This window comes from Taurulus bubalis, assembly GCF_910589615.1.
Source record: "Taurulus bubalis genome assembly, chromosome: 18".
NCBI classification, from domain to species: Eukaryota; Metazoa; Chordata; class Actinopteri; order Perciformes; family Cottidae; genus Taurulus; species Taurulus bubalis.
Window position 1 is genome coordinate 2,758,500 of NC_136606.1, and position 13,438 is coordinate 2,771,937.

At 42.9% G+C, this 13,438-nt stretch overlaps 1 protein-coding gene across 1 annotated transcript in view; it reads right to left on the reverse strand.

Annotated features, from left to right (window-relative positions):
• Window positions 1-735: 735 nt before the first annotated feature.
• The window catches only part of tnk2a (tyrosine kinase, non-receptor, 2a), a gene marked incomplete at both ends in the record, with an annotated part of 16,247 nt that continues 3,544 nt past the window's right edge, over window positions 736-13,438 (reverse strand). The window contains 15 exons of the mRNA XM_079233964.1: window positions 736-867; window positions 1,704-1,799; window positions 2,569-2,704; window positions 3,946-4,592; window positions 4,675-4,890; window positions 7,338-7,588; window positions 7,672-7,716; window positions 8,244-8,335; window positions 8,977-9,171; window positions 10,020-10,114; window positions 11,160-11,306; window positions 11,670-11,796; window positions 11,911-12,092; window positions 13,033-13,128; window positions 13,230-13,379. Of these exons, the coding sequence (XP_079090090.1) occupies window positions 736-867; window positions 1,704-1,799; window positions 2,569-2,704; window positions 3,946-4,592; window positions 4,675-4,890; window positions 7,338-7,588; window positions 7,672-7,716; window positions 8,244-8,335; window positions 8,977-9,171; window positions 10,020-10,114; window positions 11,160-11,306; window positions 11,670-11,796; window positions 11,911-12,092; window positions 13,033-13,128; window positions 13,230-13,379 (2,607 nt within the window). The remainder of the gene's footprint in view (window positions 868-1,703; window positions 1,800-2,568; window positions 2,705-3,945; window positions 4,593-4,674; window positions 4,891-7,337; window positions 7,589-7,671; window positions 7,717-8,243; window positions 8,336-8,976; window positions 9,172-10,019; window positions 10,115-11,159; window positions 11,307-11,669; window positions 11,797-11,910; window positions 12,093-13,032; window positions 13,129-13,229; window positions 13,380-13,438) is intronic.

Genomic DNA, 13,438 nt, shown 5'->3' on the forward strand with positions numbered 1-13,438 from the left:
GCGTGCACACACACACACACACACACACACACACACACACAGGCAGTAAAAGTTCACCAGCGGAAGCATCATTTCTCATTATTATACAAAATAAAAAAACATAAATAGCAACTGTTCAGGTAACTGACACATTCAGCGAGCGGCTTCGTTAGCTTATGATGAGCATGCGTGTGTATGACGCAGGAATTCACAGTACAATGTGGTGAGGCACATATGCTGCTCTATGAGTTATGAGCCGCTTTCTTTAATAAGCATCACATACGCTGCTCTATGAGTCTCTTTCTTTAATAAGCATCGCTGTGGTTCGAGCACCTTGAGCGCTGATCCGAATTACATCAGGAGGTCGTGAGTGGGTCATTAGTTAGTCCTCCAGCTGTCACTTCCTGTGAGACAGAGAGAGAAAGATATATATGATTAATATATGTATATATTAATCATTTGAATTGTGTCTTTGTGTGCAAACAAACAGTCAAATACAGTAAAGGGATAACAATAGTTCTTAATTATAGTTCTGAGAAAACAAAGTCAGATTTGGCAAAACCCGAAATCAGCAGGTCAGTCCTTTAAAAAAATAAAGAACTCAGAAAACTCAAACACGTAAACATTCGGAGAGAAACCAGCTGCTGCACTGGGTCGCTCCGTCTGGCACTGCTTTGCTTTTGCAGACTAGGAACCGACATGAAAGCCTTCACAGGGGTCAGCTGTGTGTTGTTGTTGTTGTTGTTGTTGTTTGCTCTACCTGTTCCGGTGGGGTCCGTATGTGTCCAGCATGAGCGCGCTGGCCTGCTCCAGGTTCAGCCGGCAGCGCTGCAGCAGCTCCTCGCACTCGGCTCTGGACCGCAGGCCCAGACGGAACAGCTGCTCCACCTGCGGCACAGACGGCCTTTTAGCCTTTTAGCCTTTTAGCCCTTTAGCCTTTTAGCGGCTCCGGTGTGTTTTATTTTAGATTAGATGTAAAATAAGATAATCCTTTATTAGTCCCGCAGTGGGGACATTTGCAGGATTACAGCAGCGAACGGGAGACATAGTAAAGTAAAATAAAAAATAAAACAAGTAATATAAATAAACAGTAAAACAGTAATACAAACAGTAAATAATGCACAATAACAATATTATATATACAGACAGAATACATGTATTCATCTTGCACAGAGGTGACTAGAGTGACCAAAGTGAATGAAGTGTTGTGCAGCCTGACAGCAGCAGGAAGGAAGGACTTGACCTGAGCGAGTTGCTCTAAGCGAGTTGCTCCGAGCAAGTTGCCCTAAGCGAGTTGACGTTGCCCTACTTCCAGCACGGCCGAGCTCAGCGACGGTCTATGTGTCGGCCGCCCCGCCACAATAAAATGCACCTTGCGGCAATAAATGGTTCAAACCTTGTCATACCGTTGTTTGCTTATTGGCTACATCTTTGCACCACTGTTTCTTTTTTGTTCGTTAGCTTAATTTTTTTTGAACTATTCTATTCTATTTATTGTAAGTATGTAAGTGTCCCGTCTGTTTTTTCTAATTTCTTCTTCTCCTCTATTTTTTGTATCACCATGTGTACTGATTGAGTTTGTATTTTGGGGATATTTTTTTTTTAAATGTGAAAATATTAAAGTCACGAAAGAAACTTCTGCTCATTTACTTATATTTGATATGTTATTTAGTTTTACCTGATAAAAACATGCCCTCAAGGACCCGACAGACACACAGGCTCACCTTCAGGTGATTGATGGCCTGGAGGATGCTCCCGCTGTGGGTCTGCAGAGCGGCCTGACACTCCTCCAGCGTGACACCGTGCACCGCCCCTTGGACCTGTCAATCATAACACGCATGTATGATGAGAGGAGCATTAAAGTAAAGAAACACGACTGGACCTGTGGATTGTTAGTATTTAAACAATTGGAACTGCCAAATAGGAAAAGGGTGTTTTTACAGTCAAACACAAACTGTTAATTATTGTTTTTATGATAATCCTGAATTAACATTTAAACAATAATCCATACAGACAGTCGAGGAGCCGGAGGTAAAGTCTGGAATCTGCGTACAATTAATTATCAATACAGGGACTTTTAAATGTTTGTGTTGTGTACGGATTGTTCTGCCTGTGGCATTTATGGATATATATATATATATATATATATATATATATATATATATATATATATATATAGCCTGGATATACGTATAGCCTGGAAATATTTATATATATATATATATATATTTATATATAAATATATTAGAGATTATATATTATATATATTATATTTGTGTATATATTTATATACAAATATAATATATATATTCATATATATATAATATACATATATATATATATATTTAATATATATATTTATATATAAAAATATAATATATATATATATATAAATACATATTTATTTATAGATATATTTTATATATATTTAAATATATAATACATATTATATATAAATATATATTATATGTGTATATATATGTATATATATATTCATTTTTATATATATATATATTTTTAGATATATATATTTATATGAGGAAAAGAGAAAATAAAAACATGTCAACATTTCCTTTTCCTCTCCTTTACCTGTGTGATGCTCTGCTCCTGTTGCACGCTGGGAGCTGCAGTCCACCCATTGTTGTTGTTGTAGGAGGAGTTCGGTTTGGCTCCACCGGGATGCTGAATCATGGGTTTGACTGCGGCCATATTGGCTGCTCCATACCTGAAATAACATATGGAGACAGTTTTCATAATTAGGTATGAATCAATGATTCCGATAGATGACGATGTTTATATTTTATTTATATACTGACGCAAAGCTTATGCAACAAATATTTTATAATTGAGTTAATCACATTTATTATCCACATACATTTAATTTACATGCATCTATTAATCTGCTAATAAAGATAAAATAATATGATCAAAAGAGCCATAACAACTATTAAATGGACCTTAAGGATCAATATTCTTGTCGGTGGTTTTCAGTTTTGAAGGTTATCAATGAATTTGGAAAATCAATTTTAAAGTATGTCATTTAAGCAAAGAAAATCGATATAGAAGATATTAAATGGTTATAAAAATGTTTGTTAATGCCAATACGTGTTCAAAAAGTGAAGAAGACTCAGCCTTATGAGGACGATAATATCAATATACAATGTTTTTTTCTCATTTGACATAAAAACTGCATTTTGCCGTATTTGCCGTTCTGATTGTTACATTTTTATTTTGGTTTTATATTTATTTTCCCATTTATTTGAACAATCTGTTATTGTGTATTGTATTGTGAGGATCACAGGAAGATTAGGAGAGAAATGGAATCTAAATAAACTCGATAGAGGACGAACGCTTCAGTGAGCGACTCCTTAAGGAGACGAGCGCTCCATCAGACAGCGTTTTCTCACTCTGTATTGATCGACGGCGAGGTGTTTCGTTTTGCAACAGCTGTAATGCCTCGTGATCTCTGAGTGTTTCTAGTATTTATAGAACAATCAGACCGAGCTGGAGAAGCTGAGTTATTGTTTAACGTGCAGGAAACTTGTGGGTTGCTGATTGCTAACGAAACAATATCTGATATTGACTTGAAGCACGGAATATGTCAAGACTCCCTTTAGCAGAGCGAGCCTCTTAACGCTTTCTGTATACACTTACATGTACCCCTAAATGCTACGCTGGCCCTTTAAGTGCCAATGAACGCCTTTAGCCTTTAGCTCCTGTAGCTAACAGGCTACTGGCCGACTGACCAAGCGAGCCTCTTGAAGCTTTCTACATACACTTGAATTTTAAGATGTTTACACACTAAAGAAAACATACTTATTAATATTATATTCCATTTTCTGCCAATAGATCCCCCTAAATGCTACACTGGCCCTTTAAGTGCCAATGAAAGCCTTTAGCCTTTAGCTCCTGTAGCTGACAGGGAGAACCAAATGAGCCGGACAGTGTTTGACGTCGGTAACACACCTTTCCAGAAAAGCAGGTCGCTCTGGCAGCGGGGCGGGAACAGAGCTGTCGACCAGCGAGGAGAGGCCACGCCCCTCGCTAAAGGCAAGAGGATCCAGTAAGGAGCTGGACGAGTAGGAGGAGCCACGAGCCGCAAGCCGCGAGGAATGGGATGTGGCTTGAGCCGAGGAGGACGAGTTGGAGGACAGGAGGGCGCCCGGGTGAGCGGACGCCCGGCGCGGCGAGGCGGAGATCGGAGGCGGAGGCAGGGCCACGGGGTACGTGGACAGCGGCGGCGGCAGCGGGAGCGGCGAGGAGGAGCGGGAGCCCGGCTGGGAGAAGGCGTGGTCTCTGGGCGGGATCTGAGGAGGCGTGTCCTCGCCGTCGCCCAGGCAGACGGAGGTGGAGCGCGGCTGCGAGCCGCGGGCGGCGGAGGGCGGGTTGCGCTTGGAGGGACGCAGCGGCGGGACGGGGCTGCGGGGCGGCAGCACCGGACGGTCCTCGAAGCAGCAGGAGGCGAAGGAGGACGGGGAGGCGGCGGCGACGCTGACGGTGGGGGACGGCGGAGGCAGGTAGATCTGCCGGTGGGGGCCCAGGGGAGCCATGGGCAGGGGGGAGGAGGGGAGGGAGCGGCCCGTTGCCATGGGAACCTGCAGCTTCACCATCACCTGCGGCCCAGACAGAAATGTTAGTCGTCCGATTTTGTTTGTGCGCATTAATTAAACCAACCGTCTGCGTTTTTCCTCCTACTTCTCTCTGCAGCTCTTGGAAGAAGTCGGCGGACTGCGACTCGCTCCGACTCGCCACGCCGGTGCCGCCAATGGGCGCCGTGGCGGCGGCCTCCTCGGCGGCGAACCCCTTGTTGATAGACCGCACCTCCTGGTCCTCCGATTGGTCCTCGAGCTCCGTGGCGACCGCGTCGTACGCCGGCTGAGGGAGGGGCCAGTCCAGGATGGACGGAGTGTCCTGAGGAGGAGGAGGAAGAGGAGGAGGAGGAAGAGGGACAGGCAAAAATAAAAAGTGACGCAAAGCTAAGAGACATACAGATCAGAACCTGCGGGTTCTTTTCTTACACTTTATTACGTTCGTCATATTACATATGTGTACATTCATACATGACATTTGGTCTCTGCATTTAACCCAGCGGTTCTCAAACTGTGGGGTGCGCCCCTCTAGTGGGGCGCGAAGGTATTACAAGGGTGGCGCGGGGGGATGCAGATTATTTTACTTCTTTTTTTAAAATGTTTTTTCATCCTTTAGTTATTATGCTAAACATAAATTCAGTGCAAAACAGGCTAAGCTATTTTTTGCCAAATAATAGTTGTTTTTTGCACAGATAGATAGATAGATAGATAGATAGATAGATAGATAGATAAATAGATAGATACTTTATTAATCCCCAAGGGGAAATTTGTTGTCCTAGTAGCGCCTAACAATTTACAGTTTACAGCTACAAATAAACACACAAGATAAAATATATAAAAAAAGCAACAGGGATGAAAGATATATACAAAATGAAACTTTGCATCGTTCTAACAAAGTGATTGCACATTGTATTTGTTTTTGTCTGATGGAGCAATCCGGTTGACTTGAAAGTGATTGCAATTGTATTTATTATATTATTTCAGCATGTACCACTTTTTTACAATTTTGTTGGGGCAGTGGGGCGCGAAAATCTTTCTTCCTCCAAAGTGGGGCGCGAAAAAAAAAGTTTGAGAACAACTGCTTTAACCCATCCATAGCAATTTAGGAGCAGTGGCCCGGGGTTCAGGGTTTTGCTCAAGGACACTTCCACATGCGGACTATGGGGAGTCCGGGGATCGAACCGTGGACCTTGCGGTCGCAGGACGGCCCCTCAACAGAAGTGAGAAAGCCTTGTGTAAAATCCCACTGATATTTGTAACAAAGCTCACAACAACAAAGCCAGCCTTGGCTCGCTTCCCGCCTCGTTAAAGACGAAGGTAAAAATAATAAAAGTAGTATTGTCGTTTGTTGAATTGTTTTTTCTTGGCGGACTTGAACAAACACCATTTCCTGTACCATTTCCTCAGAGTTTTCTACATATTTAAACTCCGCCTCCAATTCCTGCTTAGTCTATACAATGACTAAGACAAGAGGAAGAGAAAACATTCCTGTGAAACCCAGAGAAACCGCTAAAATGCACATGATCGATCGACGAGCACGAATCCCTCACATGGCTCCCGCCTCGGGGTCACCAAGGTCAAGACGGGTGTGACGGGAAGATCACGTGACGCTGGAGGACAGTTGCTTTCTGTCTGTGTTGGCGTGCGACGGGAGAAGCAGAAAGGTTAAGAGGTCGCTGAAATCCTCAGATGGGAAGTCATGTGCTAAACATGTAGAACAGAACTCTGTCCTGTGGGTTCAGATGCAATGTGAGTTCAGGAAATGCATATCTTCCATAAAGCTGCATAATCGGTTACACGGAGGTTATGAAAGGGTCACGGCCGTTATTGAAAGTCCTCGCTGTTAGCCACAGGAGCTAAAGGCTAAAGGCTTTCATAAAAATTATTAAATAAATACATATGTAACCTGTGATACTAGTTATTATAGATTTTATATATATATATATATATATATATATATAAAACATCTATATATATATATATATATATATCGTATATTATATATATATATATATAAAAAATCTATATATATATATATATATATATACAAAATCTATATATATATATATATATATATCGTATATTATATATATATATATATATATATATATAAAATCTATAATAACTAGTATCACAGGTTACATATGTATTTATTTAATTTAATTTATTTAATGTATTTTATTTATTTATATTATATTTCACTATTGTCATCTTTCTTGTTTTATTGCTGCCTCTATTGTTTGTTTTTACCATGTAAAGTGCCTAAAGTACCTTTTAAAGAGCAATACAATTTATTATTATTATACTAATACAACATACACCCATCTGCTTATTCTGTATATATTATCTCATTATGAAATAGTGACTATTGCCATTTTTGTTCTTAAAACTGCACTATATATATATTTTACCTACTGAAACTGCTGCACATGTCAATACTATTCATACATCAAAGCGCATTCATATCTACCCCTAACTGTTTATTCTACAATCTATATTTATTTGACTATTAATCTTTACAATACTCTGCTTTTTGCTCTTCTGGATGGATAATAAACTACAATATCTTCTCAATATTGTACTTTTCTGCATTAATTATTGTAATATTTCATTATTCATGGTACTGTGTACTGTCTGCGTCTGCTTTGCATCTTTCAATTACCGTCAAATATATTTTAATAAACAGCCTCCTCACAGACAGACGTGCCCTCTCCGTGTTAATAAAGCAACAAATAGAAAACATTTGCATCACAAGGCTCCGCCCCTCACCTTCAGCGTGTCCTCGTCCGGCGGCCGCGTCTCCGTGAGCGGCGACGGCGTGGTGGAGCTGAAGCTGTCGTCCGTGAAGTCGATGAGCGACACCTCGCTCCGGGCCGAGCGCACGCCGGACGCCTCCCACGGGCGCAGCTTCAGCCCCAGGGACACGCCCAGCCTCTTCAGCCCCGAGGAAGACGAGGAGGCGCCGCCGCCGTCCACGTCGTCGTCGTCGTAATCGTCCATCACGGAGTCGTAGAACGGCTCTGAGGCGGACGCAAAGGGAAAGAGTCAGGAACGGTGTGTTTAAAGGTCGAGTCGAGGACACACAGCTCAGAGAGACTCTTACTCTTCAGCAGGACGGCCGGCTGCGGCGGACGAGGAGGAGGTTGCTCTGAAAGAGAGTTTTACACCATTAAAACCACACAGAATTAGCTGCGCTTGTCTAATAGTTACTATTGTGAGCGACTAAAAGAGAGGCATGTGGACACAAGTATTCAGATCCTTTCTTAGTATTCGTATTGTGAAGATATTCCACGACGAGTCCTGCCTTTAAACCCTTCAGCGCTGTAGATGTTGAGGGTCTAACTTTAACTTCTGTATAAACTCCTGAGTCGTTTCATCCTCAGCGGCGCATCACATGCTGTAAGATCATCAGGGACTTTCTCAAAACTTGAAGGAAAACTTCATCCTTCAGTTCATCAGAAAGATTACAAATAAAAAAAAAATCACCAAATGTGGAGATTTGTTGGTTTTCACTGGACAGGAAATGGATGAAAAACGTGTATCTGAAATGCAACTAAAGCCGTCAGACACACACGTAGCGGAGGGAAAGGTACAATAGAGAAGTACTGCAAGTGATTTGTATTTAAGTACATGGCAGCACTGTGTGTGTGTGTTCGAGTTGTGGGATGGGTTTACTCTTGGCGCGGTTGGGCAGCTTGGTCGGCCTGGCGGTGCCCGGCTCCATCCCGAGCACGTCGGGCGGGTCCATGGGGTTCCCCAAATACAGGCTGAGGGAACAAGGAGAGCAGAGTCAAGGAATTCATGTTCACAGTTTCTATATAAAAGCTACACGATGGAACTTAATGTTTATTCTACATTTGCCACAGCCATTAAATCTGGTTTATTGGACACACTGCTGCAATCACTGCTTGTTAAAATGTCGATGAGCACAATAAACTGTTTTTTATTCTGCTCTTGGATCAGTTGCTCCGGATTTGATCTCAACAAGTTCCTCATCTGTTGGTGGACTGATGCACTGCTGCCCCCTAGTGGACAGTTACCGAACACGCATTGCCACAAAAACTGCATTTAGTTGAAAATTCTCCAATTTATTCATAAAAATCTGTGGTCAAAGATAAATCTGTGGTTCAACATGAATCTGAATAAAAAATCTGTTCCAAAAAGGCCGTGTTCATCTGCCCTGACGTGTTGGGTTCTTTCCCACTGATTACACAAACAACCGATAAGGAAATGTGGAAAGATAAACATTGTGAAGAGTCGTGGTTCAATGCATGTTTTGTTCCTCATCTCAGTGCTTTTAGTTGCACATTATAGTCAGACTGAGGTCTGAATTTTCATATTTTAATAATGAAACTAGACTAAAAGCCACGTGTACGTAATGTTTCATGAGCTCCTGAGTGCTGTTGACCTGTCGATGCGATCCGCGTGGCCCCAGCTGCGGTGGGGGTCCGTGTCCCCGTGCCCGGTGTGGATGAAGGAGTGCTTGAGCGGTCGGCTGATGTCGTGGGCGGAGAGGCCGGCGACCGCCGTCACCACGTGGCGAGGAAACTGGCCGACGCGCAGCGTGCCCCGGTTCTGACCTCGCCACCAGTAGTGCTCGGCCCTGAGGACACACACACAGACACACACACTGGATCATGAAGACAATAATAATAATAATAATGATAATGGTGACTGCCCTCCTGATTGGTGTCATCCGTGTCCTCATGTTCAACATCATGAAGACGATTAGGGGACAATCATTGCCCCGTGTCACATGATAAACGCACGAATGGCAGCAAATCAAGCAAAAGTAATTGCTAACTTGTGGGTTTTCATTTGGGCAGCGACACACACACACACACACACACACACACACACACACACACACACACACACACACACACAAAGCATAATATTTCTACAATGAGCCAGTAACAGGACCGTAATTAAAATAATTTCCAACTATTCAAGCAATCCAACGTCAACAAAAGGTGCATTTGATGTCTTGAAAGCATGACCTCCATGACCTCCATGACCTTAATGACCTTCATGACCTTCATGACCTTCGTGACCTTAATGACCTTCATTCTGCACCGACACACAAAAGCCAGTCGCGTTGATAAAACACTGCTTTGTGAACCCAGATCAGGGGCGTCGTTCGGCCTATTTAAGGCATTATTGGCTTTATAAAATATATATATATATCTTGGGGATGTCATTAAATCAAACTTTTGTTTCTCACATGGACAAGTTATGTATTATTTATAACTGTGACATGCTACATATGTGTATGTTTTCTCCCCCTTCAAATTACAATCCAACAGCCTATCGTAATACTTAACGATACAAAACCCGGGCACTAGGACCTTGGGGAGCGCTAAGCCACTCCCCTTGTGGCTAAGCCCCCCCCCCCTTCTTTGAATCCCAAACTACATCGACGTTCTTCTCGGTGCAGCACGTCCAACTGACCTTCCCTCCACGACGGTGATGACGTCGTTCATTTTGATCTGCAGCTTTTCTTCCTCCTCAAAGTCCTGCAGCGCCTTCATGTCTGTCGGCATCGTCTGCAGAACACAAGCACACGCTTACAGTCTGCAGAACACAAGCACACGCTTACAGTCTGCAGAACACAAGCACACGCTTACAGTCTGCACACGCTTACGGTCTGCAGAACACAAGCACACGCTTACGGTCTGCAGAACACAAGCACACGCTTACAGTCTGCACACGCTTACAGTCTGCAGAACACAAGCACACGCTTACGGTCTGCAGAACACAAGCACACGCTTACAGTCTGCAGAACACAAGCACACGCTTACAGTCTGCAGAACACAAGCACACGCTTACAGTCTGCAGAACACAAGCACACGCTTACAGTCTGCAGAACACAAGCACACGCTTACAGTCTGCAGAACACAAGCACACGCTTACAGTCTGCAGAACACAAGCACACGCTTACAGTCTGCAGAACACAAGCACACGCTTACAGTCTGCAGAACACAAGCACACGCTTACAGTCTGCAGAACACAAGCACACGCTTACAGTCTGCAGAACACAAGCACACGCTTACGGTCTGCAGAACACAAGCACACGCTTACAGTCTGCAGAACACAAGCACACGCTTACAGTCTGCAGAACACAAGCACACGCTTACAGTCTGCAGAACACAAGCACACGCTTACGGTCTGCAGAACACAAGCACACGCTTACAGTCTGCAGAACACAAGCACACGCTTACAGTCTGCAGAACACACAAGTACTTTTATTGAAAAAATATGTTTTGCTTTTTGACTGTTTTTGATGTATTAATGAATGTTCTTAATTCTTAGTTTTTTTTATTGTTTTCAAGGACTTTTCCAGGCCTGGAAATAACCATTTTAAAACTCCGTGACTTTTCCAGGTTTTCCGTAAAAACCCTGTATAAATAAACGTGACTTGTCTTCTGTGGTGTTTATGAGTGGACTCATAGTTTAAGCTGTTTCCTGCATCTGTGTCACATCTCTGAACTCCAATGAAAGAAGGAGTTAAGTGTACTTTAACTGGTAACACAGTGTTTCTAGACTGCGATATCGCTAAATGAACACTCGAGACTAAAACTGGCGCGCTACCTCGAGCAGGAAGTCTCTGAGCGCGGTGAAGGTGGGCCGGTCCTCCGGCTTGGGGCTCCAGCACTGCAGCATGACGTTGTAGATGTCCTGGGGACAGTCGTCTGGTCGGCACAGCCGCTCGGCGTCCACGTCCACCTTGTGGAGGATCTGCAGGCAGACGGCCATGACAGAACATTATCACCCGCTGGGCTTAAAATGAGAGCAGGTGCAATTGTTTTAAATAGATTTTAGATTTTTTTTAATTTCGCCCTCCCAAACTAGAAAGAGATGATTATTTACTATTTATTTTAATTTTATTATTTCTATTTAAATGTCAAGGATTCTTCTGTTGTGTTGAACATGCAAAATAAAAGGTCAAAAACGTTTGTACTTATTTCTAATGTTTTACAGCAAAACTTCATGTTCATGAATTTAAATAAAAACGCACTAGAATAATTACATTTGCGACGTGATAATTGTTTGTTTTTACAGTGTTTTCAGTGCATTTCATAAGGTAGGAGGAGCATGCACCTGGCTCCCGTTAAGGCCCAGCCACGGCTCCTGTCCGTGGGTGAACATCTCCCACAGGGTGACCCCGAACATCCAGGTATCGGACGAGTGAGAGAAGGTACGAGACTTCAGAGACTCCGGAGCACACCTGCAGAGAGACGAGGACGAGGACGGAGACGTCAGGAGAGAAAGAAAGAAAGAAAGAAAGAAAGACTGTGGGGAGCTCGGCTATGAAACTATAAAACATGGACGACGCTCTCACCAGGGGAACGGGACCTTGTGGCCCTCCTCCATGATGTACTGGTCGGCGTGCGTCGGCAGCGCCCTCATCAGGCCGAAGTCTCCGATCTTCACCGTCTCGTTGGTGGACAGCAGGACGTTGCGGGCGGCCAGGTCTCTGTGGAGGAAGCGCCGCTGCTCCAGGTAGGCCATGCCGCACGCCACCTACAGGCGGGGGGAGGTATCAGCACGCATCGACTCAAAGGACGTAACATTCGAGGACATTTGGGGTACTTGTGCTTTACTTTTATGTAACTTTAGACTCTTTATACTAGGATGCATCGCTGCAGAGTAAACTACACAACAGTATATAAAAGAGTTAAAGTTACCAGTTAAAACACTGAGAGGGAACATTTCACTGCACAATAACAACTTTTATTTGTATACTTTGACTACGTTTTTGCTGATAATACTTACATAGTATTATGTAAGTATCTTAAAAGTGTGGTATTAGTACTTTTACAGTACAAAACACATCCTTCCTGATATATGCAGTAAAATGTTTGGACTTTCATTTCGGTATCTTTTATTTTACTTTAGTTATTTATTTTGTTTCATATATTTACTGCATATATCATTTAATTGTACTTAATGTAGGTATTCATTCCTCCTTGTGGAGTGCCTGTGTAAAAGTATATACATGTGGTATATAAGGTATATATGAGTATGCTGTGGATGTAGATGGTTGTGTATACGTAAAAGCATTTGTCGGTGTAGATGTGGTTGTATGTAAAGGTTATTTTTACATTTTATATATTACTGTTTTTGATTGTTTACTATTTATTTGATTTTATAATGATTATTTAAATGTCAAGGATTGTTCTGTTGTGTTGAAAATGCAAAATAAAAAAGTTAAAAGAAATGAATATGTTTGTACTTATTTCTAATGTTTACAACAAAACATCATGTTGTTGCTGGATGACTTTAAATAAAAACACACTAGAATACTTCAATTTGCTGCACGATAATTGTTTGTTTCACAGTATTTTCAGTGTATTTTAGTGGTTAGTTGGGGAATAAACCAGCCGTACATCTCTGGGCACCAACATATCGGGTAGATATATACATATATATATATTTTGTATATGTTTGGTGTTGCACTGACCTGCACAGCGTAGGTACACAGGGAGGAGATGAGGATGTGACCCTGACGCTTCCTCAGGCGATCCAACAGGGAGCCCAGCGGGGCCAGCTCAGCCACCTGCACACAACACACACCGCTCACTAGTGTTCACACACCTCATCGTGACAATGAGTGTGTGTGTGAGTGTGTGTGAGTGTGTGTGTGTGTGTGTGTTTTACCATCTTCATGGGCTGTGTGAGGACGATGCCGTACAGCCGGATGAGGTTCTGGTGGCTCAGCGAGTGCATGGCGTTCACCTCTCTGATGAAGTCGTCCAGACCGTCCGAGTCCAACACGCCGGCCTTCAGACACTTCACGGCCACCGACAACTAGACGGGCGGAGAGACGAGAACCTGAGCTTCTCTGTCCTGCGTTCTGCAACAACGCA